Genomic DNA, 24,619 nt, shown 5'->3' with positions numbered 1-24,619 from the left:
TGAGATGTAAGGTCTTACAACTATACCCTCCTGATTTTTGACAGAGGCCAGTAATACACTGGAGAAAAGATAGCATCTTCAATAAATGATACTGGGAAAACTGGAGAGACATGCAGAAGGATGAAACTAATCCTTTATCTCTCACCATTCACAAAATCAGCTCTAAACAGGTCAAGAGCCTCAGCATAAGACTTAAAACTCTGAAACTGCTACAGAAAAGTAACAAGTGCATGTCAAGACACTGGCTTTATGTAAAGACTTTCTTAATAGGGCTCTGATCGCTCAGGGAATTAAGCCAATAGTCAACAAATGGGATCTTGTAAGATTAAAAGGCTTTTGTTCAGCAAAGGCAACAGATAATCAAGTGAAGAGACAGCTTACAGTGCAGGACAAAGTCTTTTCCAGTGATGTATCTGACAACAGAGTAGTGTCTAGAATATACAAAGATCTCAGGAAACTAAACACAAAGAAAAGAATCAGCCCAACAAAGAACTAGGTCACAGAATTACCAACCTGGAAGGTATTCCAAAGAATGCAATAGCAGCACTTCTCGCTTGGCGGCAACCAGCAGCTGACTAATAGATGAAAGGCCTGCTCGACAGGAGGGAAGTCGTGCTTATTATTGAAAACGTAGCCAACTACTTGTGGCTGGTGGGGCCAGGGACCTAGAGGAGATCCGACTACTGCCACTTTTCTAGACCAGTACAATTTCTAATTGCATTCTAAATATTTATCCTTATATCCTTAAATGAGCAGAGCTCTTGCATCTCATCAAGAAGCTTCTTTTGCAGCAGAGACTATTACAGAAATCCACAAGGGTGCCCAACCCTAGTAGATACATTTATAATAAGACCTGTACACCTAAGGCTCAGGAAACAGAGAAGCAGCAGAAAGATTGTAGGAGCCAGAGGATCTGGATGCCTGCTGTGAGACAATGTCTTCTATATGACATAGCTGTACCTATGGTATCCCAAAAGTATGGTTGCCTAAACAATACCTGCACAACACAGTTGTATGCCACTGTGGATGGGAGCAATCTCGAAAGAGCTACCCAAGATAAAGCTCTAAGTCATTAATGGCTGGTAAGGGCTATCAGTCTTCTCTAAGAATGAACCCCCTGACGAGCCTCAAGTAGTCTGTTAAATACACACACACACACACACACACACACACACACACACACACACACGAACAACTCTAAATGGGCTCAGGATGTATTTATATAGTTGTGTGTGTGTGTGTGTATACATATAATCGAAGAAGCCATGATCTTGAGAGGAAGTGGAGGGAAACATGGGAAAAGTTGGTGGGGGAGGTGAGGGTTGGAAATGATATGAATATGGTATTCATATACTCTTAAAAGAAATCCTTTTAATAAGAAAAGGGGGAGTAGGTGGGGAGGAGCCATGGAACCAGAGTTCTCAAAAGAACTAAATGACTAAAAAATATTTTAAAACATATTTCACAATCAACCATGAGGAAAATGAAACTTAAATGAAAGCTGCTTTGAGATTCTGACTCAACTCCAGAATGGCAACCATCCAGGAAACAAGGACAACAAATTTGGATTAGGATGTGTGGGAAGGGGAGCCCTGTCACAGTTAGAGGGAGTATAGACTAATATGGCCACTATGAAATTCAGTGTGGTATATCTCTTAGTTGGAAATACATCTATCATATATGACTGAGCTATATCATTACTGAACATATAACTCATATACTCAAAAGATCTCATATCCTTCTACAAAAATATGTGCATATCCATGTTCTTTGCTGAAATGTAATCAGCCTAGATGTTCATCAACTGACGAGTGGATAATGGATGTTGGCATATATACACAACTATAAAGAAAAATGAAATTGTAAAAGGCACAGGAAAATGGGTAGGACTACGAAATTATACTAAGTAGCCCAGAAAGATACACAACACATGTTCTCTCTCACATGGATCCTAGCTTCGCACTTTTATATTTCTGTGTAAAATCCGGAATGTCTATAAAGATCAGGAGGCTTAAAAGAGGACAGGGGGAGGACTGTGACAGGGAAGGGAAGAGGCCTTAAGGGAGAAGGGGAGAGCAAACACATGTTCTGTGGAAGCAACAGAGGGAAGGCTGGGATTAAAGGTTTAAGCAGGGCTGGGGGCGGGGGAAGACAGAGGAAGGAAGGGTCAGTTAGTCAACACTAAGGATTTGTGAGAAACCTTTATGAAAACCCACTAGTTTATAAGCAAATTAAAAACATAGTTTAAAAAAGGAGTTTGAACACAGATACTCTGCATAGATGGACGAAGCAGAATATTCCAGAAGACATGGGCTATTAAATCAAAATTTCAGTTCCATCCAGATGGCGGCCACATCCCATTGAGTTAATGGCAAGGAAGGAGTCAAGAGCCCCTGCCCCCCCCCCAACAGCACAGGTTTTGTCATCGTACCTGGTTGCCCTATAACCGTCGTTGCTGACAACATGGCCTATTTTTGCTTCAAGACATAGAAAAACCAAGCTGGAACTGATCTGAAAACTTTCTCCTTGTAGGTTTATTAATATTACTAAGGTGCACCAGGAGACATTTATTTCCCAGTACAAGAGTGGCACACAAGTTCCAGGATAACCACCAACTTTTTGATTGGATCTGAAGCCTGTTTCACAGGAAGGAATTTATGCCTGATATTGTAAACCTGATTAGAAGTCCCTGGCTTGGGAGGTGGTAGGCCTTACAGGTAACTTACCACTGTTGTTAAATGACATTTTAAACTTTGGCCAGAGAAGTGTCTTTTGCAATGGGTAGCAGTTAGTACAGAAACTCGTTAACTGGTCAGAGTGCTGAGCATAGTGACTGCTAAGTGCTCAGTCCTGAACTGGATATGCATCAAGCTGTGCTTGAAATGCTGTCTTATGGACATGACATGGCCACTGCACTCTGGAGCACGGCAACTATGGCTACCTGCACAAGAGCAGGCAGTACCCCGCAGGCAGCACTAACTAGACTCTGCATTGAAAAAGAGGATGTGAGACCAGGCAGGGGATGTGTTGCAAGCAGGTGCTCTAGAGAGTGTGAGCAAGGAGGCGGGGTCGATATAAGCAAGGTACATTGTATACACGAGATTGTCAACAAATACAACAGGTAGGAGAAAAACGAGGTCAATCTCACCCCACACCCTCCTCTACTTAAACTGGTTTGAAACCAAAAGGAAGTTGAAGTTTTAGAAACTGACTTACTATCTTAGACTTTATAGTCTAAGAAGCTAACTCAGGATATAGCCAAGAGGTCAGAGAAAAATCAAGGCATTGGACTGCATTAGGTATCAGGGAAGCACACAGCACAAGGTGTTCCAGAGGGATGCTGGGAGTTACAGGTGCAAGGCAGAGCAGAGCAAGATGTGGGAGTGACTTTCCCAGGGACCAGGCACACTCTGGAGTTGTGGGAGGAGAGGTCAGGGTCTTTCCAAGCAGCTGTCTGCTACTGAGGAGAGACTGGAGCTGTCCCCTTCGCCTTTCCCTCTGCCACAGAACATGATTTTGATGAAAGCATGTCCTGGAACCATGGAAAAATCACAAAAAGGGCATAGCAGGGGAGGCACTGCAAAGTGGGGGAGGAGCTGGCAGCATAACTCAGTTGGTAGGTAGGGTGCCTGTCTAACACACATGCAATCCTGGCTTCGATCCTAGCAACACGTACGAAGAAAAAAGTGTGGTGGCACGTGTCTGTAGTCCCAGCACAGGTGGTGAGGGTCAGAGTACGAAAAGTACAAGGACACATAATGAGTTTCAGGCTAGCCTGGGTTACAAGAAACTCTGTCTTTAATGGGTGACATAAAAAGAAAGATTATAGGGTAATAAAGCCTCAAGAAATTACAGCAGATCTCTAAAAACCCAGAGAACTGCCTTTCAAATAAATCTTCCATTAAAATGGTATTCCTTAAGATGATCTGCCTTGTAGGCCAGGAGTGTAGAAAGCTTAATATTGTAAACGAAAATTCCTGAAAAGAAGCTGTGTCTGGCTACGAACAAAAACCTCCTGGAAGGTATTTGTGTCTGCAGAAATTGACAGACCAATTGGAATTTCAGTACTGTGGAGAGATTGGAATTCCATAGGTTCAGAGGCTAATTACTTTATCTTGGAATAGTTTTAGCTTTCTGGAACAGCCATTTCTTGCCATACTCTGTATCTGAACTAATGCCTTGTGATCAACAACAACAACAACAACAACAACAATGACAATAATAATAGCAATAATAATAATAAACTCTTAGAAGCTATTAACTTATTGGAAAACTAGCTTCCACTAAACCAAGAGCTATGAATGTCATCAGATAGCATCTTGAGCCTACAGAAAAGAATCCCCATCTTAATGTATCTGCCTCTCTGGTATAACCACCAATGTATTTTAAAGTTGGCTTGATTTATTATTTTCTTTGTTCTATATAATGATAAAACCCAGTGACTCTGCTCCTACATTGAAACATGGAATTTAAGGCAACATAATCTGGGTTCCTGGGCCATGGTTACTCATAATGGCTCTGAAATAAGTTATCTCCTATTCCCTTTAAGAGAAGAGCTCTGAGCATCAAAAGACAGCCCTAGGAACGGACACCTACCTTAGCTTGGGACAGAACATTTTAGTTATCTTTTTTTTATTCTCTATACTACTTGCCCAAGCTCAGTTCTATAAGTTCAAGAGCTACATTTTGTGGTCTTTGGGCATAATATTTCAGAGAATATAAAATGTGTATTTGTTTCTAAAGAAAGCAGGATTTCAGTGTCTGAGGTCAGGTGGTCACACAGTGTCCTTAGGCAACAGTTTTCTGATAACACCTTGGTCACCTACTGAGGTTAGGGAGTTTAGGTAGGACTGGAAACTCAAGCACATGAGAGAAGCATGGTATTAAAAGATGGCCTGAGCTGGTTCAATTCTTCATTTTGTACCCAGGGAAACAGACCCTGGGAGGGGAAACAAGTCACCTGAAATCCACAGCAATCATAAGATGTATCAGGCCTCCTGCTCTCAGCCAGACTGATCTTCACAGTCCAGTCTAGAAAAGCCACTTGAGCCGGGCGGTGGTGGCGCACGCCTTTAATCCCAGCACTTGGGAGGCAGAGGCAGGTGATTTCTGAGTTCGAGGCCAGCCTGGTCTACAGAGTGAGTTCCAGGACAGCCAAGGCTACACAGAGAAACCCTGTCTCAAAAAACCAAAAAAAAAAAAAAAAAGAAAAAAAAAAAAAAAAAAGAAAAGCCACTTGGAGCTCAGAAGTTCCTTGACAAGGCAAGGCAAACTGGTAAATCTGGAGAGAAGGTTACTTGAGCTGGACATGGCAGAGTGCATGCATACTCACACCACACAGAGAGCTGAGGCAGTAAAACCACTAAAGGCCATCAGTCAGAAAAGAATCAGAGCCACAGAAAAGATTGTTTTCTTATTGTTCTGGGAATCAAACCTAATGCCCCACGAATGCTTAGGGAATTGCTTCACCACTGAGCCCCTGCCCCAGCTTCTATAAGGACTTCTGTAACTGAAGACAACCAGCATTAGTGATATTAAAGCATACCTCTGCACTTCTGTGACTATCACTAGGTAAAACCCCAAAAGACTAGGAAATGAGTCTGAAGAGAAGGGGCAAGTGGTCTGGTTACTCTCAAGCTGTCTGTACAACGCTACATCTATCTTTCAAGTCTGTTAAGCTGCATGAAACTGTTAGAAATAAAAATGAATTGTATCTGTGGGGTACAGGTGACCCCTCCACTTCTCCACTTTGCATTTCTTAATAAAATAATTTCTAGTTTCAGCATTCCTGATTGTGTCAAAGTTAAATCTTTTTTTCTTTTTAAACACAGTGGTTCTCAACCTGTGGATTCTTTATTGAACTGGAATGTAAAACCTTACATGTTTTCTCAACTGATGAGTTTCTTAAATCTTTGACACATGTTAATTTATTTGAAATTAATACTGTACAAGAAACATTTCTTTTCTTGCCTGGCAGCAAACACCTTTACTCTGCAAGCTACCTTCTCAGTCCAATAGACAAGATTTTAACTGTGGAAATAGTACACTGAAGCTGGCCTGGTTCTATGAGACAAGCTGTGTATACAGAGGATAACTGACTTGGAGAAGCAGAACTGCCCAAGCCTTTTGGAGCCCAGAAGATAGTGAGTCCAAGCTGTGGGACACTGAGCTATTTCCACTGTTGGGTTTGGTTTTGTTTGTTTTGATTAACTATACTCTGATTCTTCTGTTCTAAAATAAGAAAGTATGCAATTTGTTTTGGATTCACATGAGCTCATAGTTAAAAGACTGGATTTTTGAAGAAGACTTAAAACTTTCACATCATTGAAGTTCTTAAAGACCATAGAACTCTTAAAGTTAGACTTGCTGGGCAGTAGTGGCGCATGCCTTTTATCCCAGCACTTGGGAGGCAGAGGCATGCGGATTTCTGAGTTCGAGCCAGCCTGGTCTACAGAGTGAGTTCCAGGACAGCCAGGACTACAGGACTACACAGAGAAACCCTGTCTCCAAAAACCAAAAAAAAAAAAAAAAAAAAAAAAAGTTAGACTGGTTTTATATTATGATATAAATATAAACAAGATCTTGGGGACAAAGAAAGGAATGGTTATGGCTTAACAGTGTCAGTCTGCATGCCAAGTAGATAAGGACTCAGTTGTGCTGGTTAGTTTGTCGTCTTGAGACAAACTGAAATCACCTGGAATGAACCTCAGTCAAGGATCTGCCCTTATCAAACTGGTCTATGAAGGCGATTTCTTGATTAATGCCTGATGTGAGTTGTGTCACTCCTGGGCAGGTAATCCTGGGGTTGTATAAAAGCAAGGCAAGCCACAGAAAGCAAACCAGTAAGCAGTGTTCCTCTGTGGTCTTAGTTTCTGCCTTGAGTCCCTGTCGGGCTTCCCTGATGACAGACTATACATCACATGTAAGTAAGTGTAAGACAAACAAGCCCTTTCCTCCCCACGCTGCTTTTAGTCATGGTTTACAGCAACAGAAAGCACACTAGAACAGTAGCCAGCCTGGAGCTTAGGGTCTCATTCTAGGATTTCAGAAAATTAGCAACTGCCTTGGTTTGGGGGTATGATCACCTCAAAAGCTACTCAACTGAAGGCTTTTAGAGCAAGTTTACACTCAGGCTTCTTTTGACCTTTCACTCACCCTGGCAGCGTACATACATCCACATGAATTCAGATCTGGGCCTAAAATTTAGAATTTTAGTTTGCAGAAGGCTACAAAAGCCCCCAAGCTTTATCAGCAAGCCAAGTGTCTTGAAAAATAAAAGTGTCTCTGAAGTCCATATTTCCCAACAATAACCTCAGTCCAATGACCGAAGCAGATTTTCAATTATTCTGAGCTACCAATGTAGTCAAAGGACAGAAAAGAACTCCCAAGATGAAGGAGAACTTCCAAAACTGAAGATGTGAAACAGAATCATTTCCACGCCCTGTTTGTGTAACTTGGTCTTGAGTAAGAAACTTCAGTGTTGAGTAAAATGTTCTGAGACTGCAATGACTGTTACAGCTTTTCAATGACCAAACTTGCTGGCAACAGGCGGAGTTCAAAGCTGCCCAGTCTGAAGATTAGGAAAATGTAGGTTAGCTTTACTCAGCCCCTATAATAATACAGAAATGGTGACTTGTCACGACCTTACCATTAGACCCAAGCACGTACTCTAGAAACTAAACCTTACTTCTGAGTCTTGTAGCAATCTAAAATAATCACCCCCAAAGCATGTGCTTTGTGGTTTTGGTATACGGAGACAGATACACAAATTATTCTCTTCATTCTAAATCCACCCGAAAGAAAGGCATGGAAGGTAGGTTAAAATGTTTGAGGATGTCTTTTTGCTGGGGCAGACTCTTAGCTGGTCTGCTCCCATGAAGACACCATATCCTGACCCATCCTAGAGGAACCACCGCACTCAGAGCAGTGGATAATCCCCTGTACTCAGAGCAGTTGAGGAAGCTGGATTCTCAGGAGCTCTAACACGCCAGGATCATAGGATTTCAGAATCCCAGAGGCAGCCTAAATCCCAGGAGCTCTTCCACCCAGGAGTTCAGGATGACAGGATCACAGAGGCAGCTGGACTCTGAAGAGTTCTGACACAAGCAAGATAACAAGAAATACAGATTCCAGTCAGAGACAGTGAGTACAGGTAGCACTAGAGTTAACCAGATGGCGAAAGGCAAGCTCAAGAATATAAGCAATAGAAACCAAGGTTACCTGGCATCATCAGAACCCAGTTCTCCCACCATAGCAAGTCTGGGACACCCCATCACACCAGAAAAGCAGGATTCAGATTTAAATTCACTTCTCATGATGAAGACAGAGGACTTTAAGAAGGACATAAACAACTCCCTTAAAGAAATACAGGAGAACAGACGTAAACAGGTAGAAGCCCTTAAAGAGGAAACACAAAAGTCCCTTAAAGAATTACAGGAAAACACAACCAAACAGGTGAAGAAATTTAAAAAAAAAAAAACAAAAACAAAAAAACCCAAACCATCCAGGACATAAAAATGGAAGTAGAAACAATAAAGAAATCCCAAAGAGAGACTACCCAGAGATAGAAAACCTAGGAAAGAGATTGGGAGTCATAGATGTAAACATCACCAACAGAATACAAGAGATAAAATAGAGACTCTCATGTGCAGAAGATACCATGGAAAACATTGACACAACTGGCAAAGAAAATGCAAAATGCAAAAAGCTCCTAACTCAAAACATTCAGGAAACTCAGGACATAATGAGAAAACCAAATCTAAGGATAATAGGTATAGATGACAGTGAAGATTCCCAACTTAAAGGGCCAGTAAATATCTTCAACAAAATTATGGAAGAAAATTTCCCTAACCTAAAGAAAGAGATGCCCATGGAACATACAAGAGGCCTACAGAACTCCAAATAGACTAGACCAGAAAAGAAATTCTTCCCATCACATAATAATCAAAACACCAAATGCAAAAAAACAAAGAAAAAATGTTAAATGCAGTAAGGGAAAAAGGTCAAGTAACATATAAAGTCAGACCTATAAGAATTACATCAGACTTCTCACCAGGGACTATAAAAGCCAGAAGATCCTGGACTGATATCATACAGACCCTAAGAGAACACAAACGCCAGCACAGTCTACAATACCTACCAAAACTCTCATTCACTATAGATGGAAAAACCAAGATATTTCATGACAAAACCAAGTTTATACAATATCTTTCCACAAATCCAGCCCTACATAGGATAGATAATAGAAGGAAAACTCAAGGGAAACTACAACCTAGAAAAAACAAGAAAGTAATCTTTCAACAAATCCAAAAGAAGATAGCTACACAAATAGAATTCCACCTCTAATAACAAAAATAACAGGAAGCAACAATTCCTTAACATCTCTTAACATCAATGAACTCAATTTCCCCCACCCCCCAAAAAAGATGTAGACTAACAGATTGGTTACGTAAAGAGGACCCAGCATATTGCTGCATACAGGAAACACACCTCAGTGAGAAAGACAGACACTATCTCAGAGTAAAAGGCTGCAAAACAATTTTCCAAGTAAATGGTCCCAAGAAACAAGCTGGAGTAGCCATTCTAATATCAAATAAAATCGACTTCCAACCAAAAGTTATCAAAAAAGATAAGGAAGGACACTTCATATTTGTCAAAGGAAAAATCTACCAAGATGAACTTTCAATTCTGAACATCTATGCTTCAAATGCAAGGGCACCCTAATTCATAAAAGAAACTTTACTATAGCTCAAAGCACACAGTGTACCCCACACAATAATAGTGAAGGATTTCAACACCACACTCTCAGCAATGAACAGATCATGGAAACAGAAACTAAACAGAGACACAGTGAAACTAACAGAAGTTATGAATCAAATGGGTTTAACAAATATCTATAGAACATTTTATCCTAAAATAAAAGAATATACCTTTTTCTCAGCACCTCATGGTACCTTCTCCAAAACAGACCATATAATTGGTCACAAAACAGGCCTCAACAGATACGAAAAGATTGAAATAATCTCTTTCATCCTATCAGATCACCATGGACTAAGGCTGGTCTTTAATAATAACAAAAACAGTGGAAAGGCCACATACATGTGGAAACTGAACAATGCTCTACTCAATGATGACTTGGTCAAGGAAGAAATAAAAAAAGAAATTAAAGACTTTTTAGAATTTAACAAAAAGGAAGTTCATAAGTTCATACCAAAACTTGTGGTACACAATGAAATCAGTGCCAAGAGGAAAACCCATAGCTCTAAGTGCCTACAAAAAGAAACTAGAGAAAGCATACACTAGCAACTTGACAGCACACCTGAAAACTCTAAAGCAAAAAACTGCAAATACGAGAGGAGTAGACAGACTGCAGGAAATAATCAAACTCAGGGCTAAAATCAACCAAGTAGAAACAGAAAGAACTATACAAAATATCAACAAAACCAGGAGCTGGTTCTTTGAAAAAATCAACAAGATAAATAAACCCTTAGCCAGACTAACCAGAGGGCACAGAGACAGTATCCAAATTAATAAAGTCAGAACTGAAAAGGGAGACATAACAACAGAAACCAAGGAAATTCAAAAAAATCATCAGATCCTATTACAAAAGCCCATACTCAACAAAACTGAAAAATCTGGATGAAATGGACAATTTTCTAGAGAGATACAAGATACCAAAGTTAAATCAAGAGCAGATAAACCATAACCCCTACAGAAATAACAGCAGTCATTAAAAGTCTCCCCACCAAAAAAAGCCCAGGACCAGACAGTTTTAGTGAATTCTATCAGACCTTCAAGAATTCTATCAGACCTTCAAGGAAGACCCAATACCAATTCTCTTCAAACTATTCCACAAAATAGAAACAGAAGGAATAATACCCAATTCATTCTATGAAGCCACAATTACGCTTCTGTAAAGCAAAGGACACCATCAATAGGACAAAGCGGTAACCAATAGATTGGGAAAAGATCTTTACTAATCCTACATCTGATTAGAGGGCTAATATCCAATATATACAAAGAACTCAAGAAATTAGACTCCAGACAACCAAATAACCCTATTAAAAATGGGGTAGAGAGTTAAACAAAGAATTCTCAACTGAGGAAACTCAAATGGCAGAGAAGCACCTAAAGAAATGTTCAATATCCTTAGTCATCAGGGAAATGCAAACCAAAACAACCCTGAGATTCCACCTCACACCAGTCAGAATGGCTAAGATCAAAAACTCAGGTGATAATTAGATGCTGGCAAGGATGTGGAGAAAGAGGAACACTCCTCCATTGTTGGTGGGTTTGCAAGTTGATTCGACCACTCTGGAAATCAGTCTCATGGTTCCTCAGAAAATTGGACATAGCATTACCTGAGGACCCAGTTATACCACTCCTGGGCACATACCCAGAAGATGTTCCAACATATAACAGGGACACATGCTCCACTATGTTCATAGCAGCCTTATTTATAATAGCCAGAAGCTGGAAAAAACCCAGATGTTCTTCAACAGAGGAATGAATACAGAAAATGTGATACATTTACACAATGGAGTATTACTCAGCTAAAAAAAAAAAACCAATGAATTCATGAAATTCTTAGGCAAATGGATGGAACTAGAAAATATCATCCTGAGTGAGGTAACCCAATCACAAAAGAACACAGATGGTATGCACTTACTGATGTGGATATTAGCCCAAAAGCCTGCAATACCCAAGATACAACTCACAGACTACATGAAGCTCATGAAGAAGGAAGACCAAAGTGTGGGTGCTTTGGTCCTTCTTAGAAGGAGAAATAAAATACTCATGGAGCAAATATGGAGACAAAGTGTGAGACAGAAACTGAAGGAGGGGGCTTCCGGAAACTGTTCCACCTGGGTATCCATCCCATGTGCAGTCACCAAAGGTAGACACTGATGTGGATGCCAGGAAGTGCATGCTGACAAGAGCCTGATACAACTGTCTCCGTAAAGGTCTGCCAAAGTCTCATATATACAGAGGCAGATGCTCACAGTTAACCATAGAACTGATCATGGGGTTCCCAATGGAGAAATTAGAGAGAAGACTGAAGGAGCTGAAGGGGTTTGTGGCCCAATGGGGAGAGCAACAATACCAACCAACCAGAACTCCCAGGGCCTAAACCTCCAGCCTGGGAGCACATAGGGAGAGACCCGTGGCTCCAACTGTATATGTAGGGGAGGATGGCCTTTTCGGGAAGAGTTGGGAGAGGATGTTCTTGGTCCTGTGAAGGCTCGGATGCCCCAGTGTGGAGGAATTTGATGGTGGTGAGGTGGGAGTGGGTGGGCTGGTGGGGGCACATCCTCATAGAAGCAGGAGGAGGTGGGATGGGGTGGGGGTTCCTGGGTGGGGGAAAAATGGGGATAGGGGATAACATCTGAAATGTAAATAAAATATCCAATAAAAAATTAATCCAAAGAAAGTTTGAGGACTTTTATATGTAGCTAGGAGCCTTCCAATTACTTTTACTTCACTAAAAATAGTGAACTAAGGATTTTTAAAAAAATAGTTCTATTATGAGACATAAGCTTATATATGTCAGTCTACCACTTTTGTGCTTGGTGACTGCAGAGGTCAGGAGAGGGCATCTGATCCTCTGGACCAGAGTTACCAATGGTTGTGAGCCACAAAGTGGAGCTCTGGGAAGCAGATCTTCTGCTTCTTCTGTAAGAGGAGCAAGTGCTCTTAACTGTGGAGTCAACTCTTCAGCCCCATGAATGAAGTTTTTAAGCCTTCAAACAAGAACAAGATCCACACTGAAAGCTGACATTATTTCAATTTTTGCTAAAGATTCATTCATTCATTTATGGGTCTGTATAGATATTTTTTCTCCTCAAAGCCACTTAACAATGGTCCAAACGTATTCTTACTGTTTTTGTGTCACAGAAATTTCTACTCTCTCAACACCCAAAGACAGGATTTCTTTAGAATTCTCAACAAACTAATTAATCTCTGGGAAATGGGGCTGTATCAACAGAAATGAAATGTACAAAAACCTCAAAACAACAATAAATGGTGTTCGTACACTAAAACTAGATACAGAGAAGATGTGTGTTTTCTTGTTGCTAAACCTCCTTGTTGGGGAGACATAAGTAGAGCCTACTCCTTCTCCTAGAGGTCCAGTCATAACTCAAGATATAATTCCACCAATGTTCACACTGGGGAACTGTGGCAGAAATTTCCCTGCCCAATCTATTTTAAATATTAGTGCAGCAGGAGGCCTGTGACTGGACAGGGAAAAGGGAGACAGAGCTAAGAGTGGGAGAGAGAGAGATACAGGAGAGAGAAGAGGAAGTGAAAATGGAAACATATATAAACTAGCATGGCTTTAACCAACTATAGGTAGATATGAAACCAAAAGGTTAGGATAAATAGGATAAATTGTCTAATCTGTGTTGGCATCTTACCATTATTAACTGGCCTTGAAATTATTGTGTGGGTATCTTGGGATTTGAGTATTTGATATATATAAATCTGACTGGTTAACTATAAGTGTTAAGAGTTTTGATTTTACTATGTGTGATGTGTGTTGTGGTGGCTGATTGTGGGGTGGACGATCATTGTGTGGGGCTAGTGTGGCTGAGAGGGGAGCTCTGGCCCTGTAGGAGAGCCTGCTGAGATGAGGACACCTAGCTGGAGCCAGGTAGTCTGCCAGTGCTGGACTTAGAGCAGGAACATGGCCGCAGAGCTGAGAGCCAGCCAGAAGGTGTTTTTTAATATCTCCTGCTACAAATGGCGCCCAACGTGGGACATCAATTTGTTGCTGTAAATCTCCAACCCAAATAAGTCCTTTCAATTGACTATGGCTCCAGTTTGGGGGAGAGGAGAGAGAGAAGGATGGAGGAAGGGGAGGATGTGGAAGGACAAGGGAGAAGAAGCACATGGCTTGGAAAAACTGCAAGTTATAGGGGATCTCATAGATCAGGAATAGAGTAGTATAGTGGTAAATCTGCCTAATCTAGGCGTGCTGCTTATATTCATAATTATTGAGTCGTGTTTTCTTTGGCCAGGCTTATTTGGGTTGGAGATTTACTGCAACAGGGAACTAATAAGTTTACTGATCTTCTTTACAGAGCTTAGGTGATGGGTTACTTATAGGGGTATAAGTGTTCCTACCCTGACAAGCCACCACTGGAAAAACTTTACCCAGCAGAGATGTTGGCTTCCCTGTATCTATACTGATGGAGTAAACTTCCTCTAGTCTTCCCCTGTCTATGCCCCTCTTCCACATGCTATTAAGGCAGAGTTGTACACAAAAGGTAGTAGAAAACAAGGGAGTATGGCTAAATCTCACAAGATGATGGTTGCTTGGCTTGGAGGACAGTCACTTGAGACCCCTCTTCAAGTAGTACATTGCTGGGCACAGTGGAATTTGACTGTAATCTTAGTATTTGGGAGGCTGAGGTAGAAGGATAGTACATTTGAGGCCAGAATGGATTATAAAATGCACCCCCTACTCCCAGAATTCCTTGATCACTGCTTCTTGATCCATCAGGAACTCTAGGAGTCAGTTGAAAGCTTTCAAGCATCATGATTGACTGTCCCTTAAATGGTGAAAAATCCAACCTTCCTTCCTTAACTTGGTTCTGTCAGGTATACTGTTACAGCAACAAGGAAAGTAACTGACACAGTGGCAAAGCTAAGAGTACTGCCTGTTGGTCTTAAGAAAGATGAAGCCAAGGCATGACCACTGAATCTACTTTGTTATATACAATTCTGTAAGGGGTATACCTTGACTTGTTAATCCTTTAGTGTCAAAGACTTACTTCCTTAGCTATGGCAGAGTCCTGGACACTTGTGGGGGACAGAGATGTACAGCAGATGTTGGCTGTGGGAAGACAGCATGATTTGAGGTTAACATGTGTGACCTAAGATGCATGAGTTACTTGCTGTATGATCCTGAACAGATCATCTCCTCTGACAGCCAATTCTTCCTTCATAAAATGGAACAGCTGTACCTATTTTGTGAGGCTTTTATGATGTGTGGAGATAAGGCATATAAACTGAGCAGTACACAGTAGATGTTTAAAAAAAAGATATTTAAACCTGGTCTGCAAATATAATTCACTGGTAGAGTTCCTGCCTAGCATGTGTTGGGCCCTAAGTTCAATTCACAGCACCAAATAAACAGAAACAAAACCAAACAACAAAACAAAACAAAACAAAAAACCCAAAAGTGAGGAAAGTAATGGTTAATCCCAAGGTGGGAGGAGAAAGAACACCGACCTAAGTCATCATGGCCACATTAATTAAAGCAAGCTTTTTCATTTGTGTACATGGGCAGCCTTCCTATAAAGCAGGATTCAGGGGGTGGGGGTGGGGGTCAGCATTGGAGGTGAGGAAGACAAAAATTTTATAGAGCTCAGGGGTAGGGAGTTTCTAAATGGGAGATTTATCAGGAAAAATAGGCGGGGTTAAAGGAGCAGAACATCATAACAAGTTAGTCCTAACAACCTCCCGAAACAAAGACATGATTGTCATTTCTGGGACAGTCAGTACAGAGCCATTTGAAGTTAAGGTTACAAGTGGAGCACAGTCCAATCCTTGAGATTCAGTGGCTTAATCATAAACAGGAATGAACCTAGTTTGTCTTGACTCTAAGACGGCTTTCAAGCCTAAGATGGAGGCAGGCTTGTTCTTCAGCAAAAATAAACAAATTTTATTTAGGTGGGAGAGGGCCTGTTGCCATCCCTGTCTCCTAGCACTCAAATTTTTATTGAGTCATCCTTTCACAGCCTATCACAGGTGGCATGTGTAACCCAAAGAATGTGGTACCAGTATTGTAAAAAGTTGTCGATTCTGCCTCTGGCTTTTACTACCTTTTTTACCTAACATATTACATCCCCACTGTGGGAAGCTAGCTGCTATGTTCTAAGCCGAAGGAGAGGCCCCCCATGGAAAGAAAAGAACTCTAGCCAAGAGTCAAGAGGGAGCTGAACTTGGCTAACAACTAAGTGAATTGGTATTTTCAAGGTGAGCTTGCCACTGCCTGCAGCCTTACTACAAAACCTGAGGACAAGTCTCAACTCACAGACACTTAGCTACTCTTTCTGCTCCTGGATTCCTGATCCATAGAAATCATGAAATACATGATTGATAAGTAGTTTTAAAATGCTTGATAGTTTTAATTTGCTGAGTTTGTGGGTAACTTGATAAAAAGAAAGTAACTGCGTAACAAAGTAAGAAAAGAAATCTTCCAATTTGGAGAGTAGTCAGAAAGAAAGTTGAAAACAACAAGTACTTTGAAATTCAAGAGACAAATCCTGTAACAAGCATAAGATTCTTACAAGACAGCAAAAAGGACGTAACAAAAAGTTGCACAAACCTTACCACCTAAAAGTATCATATATACTAGTTTTATTTATTTTATTTATTTTATTTTTTCTGAGATTATGTCTCATACTGTTGCCTAGGCTAGCTCAAATTCCTGTTAACCCTCTTGTTTCCTACCTCCTAAAACTCTTGGAGTACAGGTGTGAGCCACGGTACCTGATAATAGACATTTCATTACTATATTAACACACTTAGAGCAAGAGACAGGAGAATGAAAATCTTCAAATTTGGAGACTAGTCAGAAAGGACATTGAAAAAAATAAAAATCATCTGATTTTTCTGCAGGAACAGCTTCCTGTTTTGTTAGGAGTGAGCTATACTTAAAATACCCAAAGCATGTTTTCAACTTGAAAAGTCAAAGGCAGGAAGACACCAAAAACAACTCTGACAGCTAGCAGCCCACCACAGGACCAACTCTTCCCACAGAACTAGAACCTGAGAGGAGCTAACACAGTGAGTGGGGTGAGGAATCACACACAAAGGGCAAAGCAGCACTTGAGGGCATCTACCCTAAGTATGAGAGCTCAGGGGTAGGTTACTTTCCCTTCACCTACCCCATTCCTACTTATAGGCAAGGTTGTGGTTATTTCCAAGAATTAAAGTGAATGAATGAGGAGCTGTAAGGTGCATGCATTTTTAAAACTGTGATGGTACCTAGGAAGAATGCATTAAGGCATTGAGATACAGCATTTCCATTAGGCTGAGGCATTGTAAGTACACCTTCTGGAGGACAGGGGGGCTAATACAAATCAAAATGCACCTCAGGCTAAACAGTATCCACACTCAACTATACTCTGTCCTCATCAGAGAGAGGCTGGGATCTCGCCAGACCAGCATCCTGTGGTAATCAAAGGGCTTAGCGGTTTATTATCAGAAGATAAGCCTGTCTTTATGGAAATAAAATCCAACCACAGTTCTTAAGATCCTATGGATTGGTAACAGACAACAGGTCCAGGTTACCTTACATGGATAGTTGGTTTTCAAAACGTCTGAAGTCCATAGAATTGACGTTACAAATATTTCTATATTAATGTTCATTTTGATTAGAGACCTGTCTGCTCCTGACAGCTTCCTGTTGTGGATTCTAAGAAGAAATTGAGCATCCTTGGAGTTACTCCAGTTGTGCAGTGACAGCCACTAGGCAAGAATTGCCTTTTTCCATCTACAAATTACTGTCCAGAAAAGGACACACTTGCAGAATAGTTGACTGATTATATCTGCCTAGACAGAGTAATCAGCCCTTAATAACTCTGCATCACTAAGGTCTGTCAGATGATTCTGGGCCAGAAGGCTGAAGATTTGATGCTCCAACATTCTGTAGTATAGGGGCTTTCCAGGTGTTCAGTGGTCTCTATAAATTGGCTAAGTTTTAGAAGCTATGCTTAGTGCTTCCCATAATTTCAGTTAACTCAGTCATTCTGGATTTCTGACGGGGTTGAAGACCTATAGTCTCATAGCCAATCCTGGCTATTTACTTTGAGAGAAAAGATCTGAGTGGATGGTTTTCAGCTGACATTCATTCTAAAGCCAAGAAAAAAGCCAGGTTCAAAACTAAGTGTTTTAGTTAGGAAAGATGACAAAGGTTCTGGTTAGTCAACAAAATGATGGACTGGGTATTAGGACTATCTTGTACCTCACTGGTACAAATTGGCATAATTATGCTCTAATTGTATTTTGAGAGAAAAGTTTTATTTTAACAGGAAGGGTGATATGTAGGAGGAGCTAAGGGGGAAGGAGTACTGAGAGGAAGAGATGGAGTAAGGAGAGGAGGAGAAGAAGGAGAGGAAAAGCAAGGTGATGAGAGAAAGAGGAGGGGGCATGGAGGCAGATGTTCACCTGTCTCTACCAAAGGTAGTTGATATATATACGTTGGGTACTGGGTTACACTTCTGATTGAGCATTACCAAACTTATAAAGCCTTTGATTAACATTTAAAAAATTGTATAAAAGCAAAAAGGAAAAGGGGGCATGGGATAGGGGTTTTCTAGGGAAGGGAAATGGGGAAAGGGGATGGCATCTGAAATGTAAATAAAATATAAAATAAAAATTAAAAAAGGAAGTCCAAATACAAAAAAAAAAAAAAAAAAAGATTGGGAGCTATGCTGCCAAGTTTAGAGAGGAGTCCACTCACTGGATAAGGGAAGTAAGGAACACTGTTTGTTGAGTGTCTATGGTGGGATTGAAATCAAATCAGGACCATTTACTTGCTAGGTGGTGGGTGGCCTGCTCTCTCCCCCTCTGCCTTTGGCCAAGAATGCACTCTAGACACGAGCTACTACCCTCCAGACTTAGATGCACCTCTTTTTCTCTTTTCTTATCTGGGGGACATGGGCTAGAATGCTGCACTGTCACAACTTGGACATGCTCAGAAGATGAGCTGTGCTTTCAGTCTTGAAGGGATTTAGTTAAAGTGACTTTGAGAACTCATTTGTCAAAACAGCTTTGACTTCCTTGACAAAGGAGCTGGGAAATTTGCCATTTAAATCCTTCCCAAATGTGACTATCTCCTAACTAGAGCATGTTCAGGGTGGATTCCAGAGACCCAGGAGGAAAAACAACTGGGAAGTGAAGGCCCAACCAGACTCACAAGGAAGATTGAGAACTCACAAGGAAGGGGGTCACATCAGCAGTGAGAACTGCATTCTCAGAGAACACATTCTAGCAGGAAAGATCATATTTTCGGAATAAGGCTAAACCAGAAATAGAGTAGTCCTACAAAGTCTAAAACAAAGTCCTGACAGATTCAAGAGTGGTCTGCTGGTCCCTAGTGATTTGAGAGGAGAAAATATCACCCTTTTTAGAGGGCAATGATGGCCATTATGAGGAAGGAAATGAACATAAAAGAAATCCTAAGAAACAGAATACTTAAAAAAAAAATGAAGAGGAAGAACAAGAAACAGGGCTGGGACAGAACTCAGTGCTAGCTTAGCATGTGAAATCCTAGGTTCCACACCCTGCTATGTACAAACAGAAGGCATGATATAAAGTAAAGCAAAATAAAAACAGAAGACAACAATTATATTCACCCAACAGCAGCAGCCACAGCTGGCAGGTGACAGACAGACTCACAGCCGGATCAGATGACAAATTGCTCAGATGGGTACCTTAGATCCATGTTGAGTATCCAAGAAAACAGGGTCAAAGATGGATTAAAGAGACAATGAGAAGCGCAAGCATGGTACCACACACCTTAATCCCTACGTCTGGGAAGCAGAAGCAGGAGATTCTGAGATCAAAGCCAGCCTGTTCGAAAAGCTCATTTCCGGACAGCCAGGGCTACACAGAGAAACCCTGTCTCAAGAAACCAAAAGAAATGATAGATAGATAGATAGATAGATAGATAGATAGATAGATAGATGAAAAAACAATTTCAATGAAGAATCCCTTGGGAAAAAATATAAAACATATATGCATAATTAATGGACATTTCACTGGGATAAATATATGTATGTATACATATTTACATCTACATATATTTATAATTTAATAGTCATTTAAAAAACAAAAAGCACAATTTCTGAACATCGTAATTCCATAGGCTTAAATAGCAGAAGTCAGCAGTAATAACCTGGAATAAAGGACAACAAAAAATATAAAAACTGCATTAGAGAGTGAAATTAATGGGGGGAAAAATAGAGTAAATGACAGGTTTAGGTGCTGGAGAGATGGCTCAGTGGTTAAGGGTACTTTCTGCTCATCCAGAGGTCCTGAGTTCAATTCCCAGCAACCACATGGCTCACAACCATCTGTAATGGGAGCCAATGCCCTCTTCTGGTGTGTCTGAAGACAGCAACAGTGTACTCATATGCATAAATAAATAATTCTTAAAAAAGAAAGTGAGACAGGTATAGTTTTTTGAGTCCCAATGGAGAAGGAAGGAAAAAAAAATGAAAAGAACATGTGAGAAAAACAATTGACGCAATTTTTCTAAAACTGATAAAAGAACGTAGTCCACACTTTCGAAAAGCCTGAGAAATTCTAGGATGAATAAATGTAAGTAATCACACCTGGTGGTACAAACCCGAAACTCCAGCTACTCAGGAGCCTAAAGCAGGAGAATTGCAGGTTCAAGGCCAGCCTGGGCAACTTAATGGAGGGTGGAGGAGAAAGAAAGGAAGGAGGGAGAAAGGGAGAGAGGGAAGAAAAGAAAGAAAAGAGAAAAAGAAGTGAGAATATAGCTTAGAATAGAGACCTTGGCTTGCATGTACAATGCTCTAGGTCCAACCTCCAATACTGCAAACAAATGAACAGACAAGTTACACTTTGCCACATGTGTATGTGTCTGTTCCCAGAATCCAAGGGGCAAGTCACAGTGTTTACTGGAGAATGTGAGAAAGATTTATGAATCAAATGAAGATCAAAGTGGACAATTTCTCTGCTAATGCTAAGGCTTCTGAAGAAAAGCCTTACCAGATATTTGTGTAATTGGGCACACATGACACTAAGTAACTGAATAGCAGACATTTGTCTAACTCTACAAATACCTGAATATGTAAATGAACACATAGAATATTTGTATTAGCAAAAGACAGGCAAATATCAGAATAAGACTTTAGTTGTGTGCTTTTATTCAACCCAACTAATACCTCAGGAAAGAAAAAAAATTAGAACATCCTAATACCATGTAGAAAAAAAAGATTCAATGCTTTTATGAAAGGCCTTGCTTTATAGTTAGCTGAAGCACTGATGTTCCACTTGTTTGACACTAACCAACTGTATCCCTCGTCCGCCTTCTCAAATCCTCCATTTCTATGTGGCCAGAGTAATTCTCACTACACTCTTACAGACATAAAGACAACTGTTCACAGACCAGAGCTCTGGGTCTGCTCCAGAAAGTTTGTTGAAAACACTGGCAGGTTCTGCCTGTTTTGAAGCTCATGGCCTGAAGTTACTTTTCTTCCTGGCAGTGTCCCTGAGTCCAGCATTATTTCTAACATTAAAAATAACTCACCCACTGAATTACTTGAAATTTCTGTAACAACTGTTTTAAATAAATAACTCCTACTCTAAATAAATCATTTTCTAATCAGAGATGCTCAGTTACTGAGTTCCATTTGAACTTTCTGGCATGAAAACCCAATGCAGATTCTTTTGTAGAAATGTTCCTTTTGGCCGGGCGGTGGTGGCGTATGCCTTTAATCCCAGCTCTTGGGAGGCAGAGGCAGGCAGATTTCTGAGTTCGAGGCCAGCCTGGTCTACAGAGTGAGTTCCAGGACAGCCAGGACTACACAGAGAAACCCTGTCTCAAAAACCAAAAAAAAAAACAAAAAAAAAACAAAAAAAAAGAAATGTTCCTTTTGGTTTGTTGGGGGCCATAAAGACCATTTATTATAATTATATGATATACTATATATATTTTAATTATGATATTCCTTGTAATTATTCTATTAACTCTGAAAGACAGTCTTTTGTCTCATGATATCAGAACCCCTATGTCTGTGCCTCTGGTAAGGATTACAATCAAAGTATCTGAAACAAATGTCTTCTTAATTAAGAATGCATTTATTAGGTAATAGCCCAACTACTCAAATTTGCTCAGCTATTTGATCGTGTACAAGATAACCTGCAATTAAAGAAAACAATGACAACAAAACTCCAAGTAAATACTCTGATAAAAATTATATGTTCAAGTTGGGTGTGGTGGCATGTGCCTTTAATCCCTGCACTTGGGAGGCAGGCCAGCCTGGTCTACAGAGTGAGTCCCAGGACAGACAGGGCTACACAGAGAAACTGTCTCAAAAAAAAAAAAAAAAAAAAAAAAAAAAAAAAAAAAAAAAAAAAAAAAAAGCAACCTCCACCCAAACCCCCCAAAACAGCCTAAAAACCGAACAAACAACAAAACCTACATCTTCATAAATAGTTCCTAAGCTTCTTGAACAAGTTCTTGGATATTTGTAAAGATAATTTAAGGATATTAGAAATATGCTAATGGTTATATATAAAACAATTAAACTGCATTATAACTATGGAAAATTCAGTTTGACACCTCTGAATGTGTTAAAAATTCTAAAATCACCATCTAAATCTTAAACATAAATTTCCAAATGAGTTGTATAGATACATTTCATCTTAGTTTTTTCTATTATATCACAGATACAACAGAAAAACAGCCTCAGATGTCCGCAGGCTGAGCAGAGGAGAGCACAGGAAGAGCACAGCTCCTAACTAAAGAGGCAAGAGAAAGCCGTGTCCTGCCTCTGCATGGCCTTCTCTGGTTATAGGCATTTACTTGCCTAAGCCAGGTTTTACAACTACAAGTTCTACAAAGTGTACTCTGAACATGTCTTCATAGTTCCTCTATTAAATCCTAGTAACTCTCTACAAAAATGATCAAAAATGAAAACCTACAAACTCTCAAGAACAAGGAGGTGAGAATGAAGGTAACTGATAAAGGGATGCTGACAAAATTTTGGAAAATAGAACGTAAACAGACAAAAGGTAACAGGTTGGTTAGAGAAAGCAGAAACCTCAGTGTCTAGAGTTGGGAGGGGTGATCAAAAACAAATTGATTTGAGCCTTGAAATCCTAAAAAGGCTCAGGAAATTGTGGTATCCCTGAAAGAATGAGCAAGAACTGGCCCAGCCTGTTTTGTGCAGCTCTGACAGAATGCCATGGCCTAGGTAAGCTATAGTGAATGGAATGTGTGAGACTCCTAATTTTGGAGGCTGAGAAGCCTAAGAACAAAGAACTATGCCAACGAAGGCCTACACGCAGTGTGACAGAAAGGACCACATGACAGGTGATCACACACATCTATAATCCCAGCACTCCTGAGGCTGGTGCAAGTTCAAGGCCAGCTTGTTCTATACAGTAAGAGCCTGTCTTAAAACTACCAGATGATGAAGAGGAAGAGGAGGAAGAGGAAGAGCTGTCCAAGTCTGCCAACACATATCTCAATACACTAGAAGAGATTCATGTGCTTTTCTCACACAGCTTCTTTTATAATTAAATATAATTAATTAATATAATTCTAATAACTTTATTTTAAATTATTTAAGGATGTAACAATTGCCTGCAAGGGTCCAAAGAGAACACAACACTATATGTAAAGTGTGCGCATGGTAGAAATCTGGAGAAAAATCACTGAAGAATATTGAAGAAGAATTAACTCTTGGCTACTTGTTTAAAAAAAAAGTATTGAGAAACCAATAAACCTTATGTTATTCCATTCTTAGTGGACAAACTATTACTGAAGCTGTATACACTATTGCTTCAAGGACTGATACCCTCCTTGCTCCATACTCAACTGACAGGACCATTTACTTTTCCTGCAAGACTGAGAATAGCATAATAAAGCCACAGACCTTCTCCATCAGCCAGTTCTGAACGGTCCAGCTTGCTTTCCTTATGCTGGCCTTCTGCAACTTTCACTGCGACAGCCCGGCAAATAGCCCCAAACTTTCTGTCCAGAGAACGGACTCCTGCTTCTCTGGTGTATCTGTTAAGATAAAACTGTTTTACTTTTGGATAAATACCACCTGTAAATAAGTAAAAGAGCAACAGCCAGTTCCCTAAGGAAACAATGTAGATTTGAAAGTTAATTGTTCAAAAACTACTAACATCTCCACATAGAACATATTTCATTAAAATTAGTAGGGTTGTTTGTTTGTTGTTTAATATTAAGGTGTCTTTTCAGCAATGACGATTTCCTTATATATATTATCTTCAACTGTTACCTTTAACCAAGTTTTTGGCTGTGCAATATAGACACCTAAAGTAAATCTGGCAGTACATTAAATGCCACTTATTTCTTGGTGATATATTAAGGAGTTTACTGATTCCAATTTGTCAATGTAATTTGGTTCCAATTTTTTTGTTTTTTAATACCAATGAAGGAATCAGGGAAACTGACTAGAGCTTGGTGTCGCCTGCAATCTCAGCACTTAGATGATAAAGGTCGAGGGATCAAGAGTCATCTTCATGGGCTGCAGGCCAGCCTGGGCTAATTGGTACAGTGTCACAAACAAACAAATTTAAAAAACCCTCTAATACCTAAGATAGAAATAAAACCAAAACAAAAAACTCCAAATCATAAATCAAGAAACAGGCTAATGAACTGAATAGACAGTTCTCAAAGCAGAAACACAAATGGCTACTAAAGATCTAAACAGTGTTCAACGTTCTCAGTCATGAGGAAATGTAAAGTAAAACTGCACTGAGACTCCATCTCACCCAATTAGAATGGCTGTCATCAGAGAAGCAACAGATGCAGGCAAGGATGTAGACAAGAAGAAACACTGTATGGAAGCCAGTGTAAAGCAGTGGTTCTCAAACTTCC

General features: G+C 40.2%; 1 protein-coding gene across 4 annotated transcripts in view; it reads right to left on the bottom strand.

Annotated features, from left to right (window-relative positions):
• The window catches only part of Lonp2 (lon peptidase 2, peroxisomal), an 83,523-nt gene that overhangs the window by 17,833 nt on the left and 41,071 nt on the right, over positions 1 to 24,619 (bottom strand). For all 4 annotated transcript variants that reach the window (XM_034523131.2, XM_076915558.1, XM_076915559.1 and 1 more), the window contains one exon: positions 23,646 to 23,779. In XM_034523131.2, coding sequence (XP_034379022.1) covers positions 23,646 to 23,779 — 134 coding nt within the window. The remainder of the gene's footprint in view (positions 1 to 23,645; positions 23,780 to 24,619) is intronic.

The sequence above is a fragment of the Arvicanthis niloticus genome, chromosome 18 (genome assembly GCF_011762505.2).
Source record: "Arvicanthis niloticus isolate mArvNil1 chromosome 18, mArvNil1.pat.X, whole genome shotgun sequence".
NCBI classification, from domain to species: domain Eukaryota; kingdom Metazoa; phylum Chordata; class Mammalia; order Rodentia; family Muridae; genus Arvicanthis; species Arvicanthis niloticus.
The sequence above is the reverse complement of the archived record's forward strand: the minus strand, read 5'-3'. Positions and strand labels throughout refer to the sequence as shown.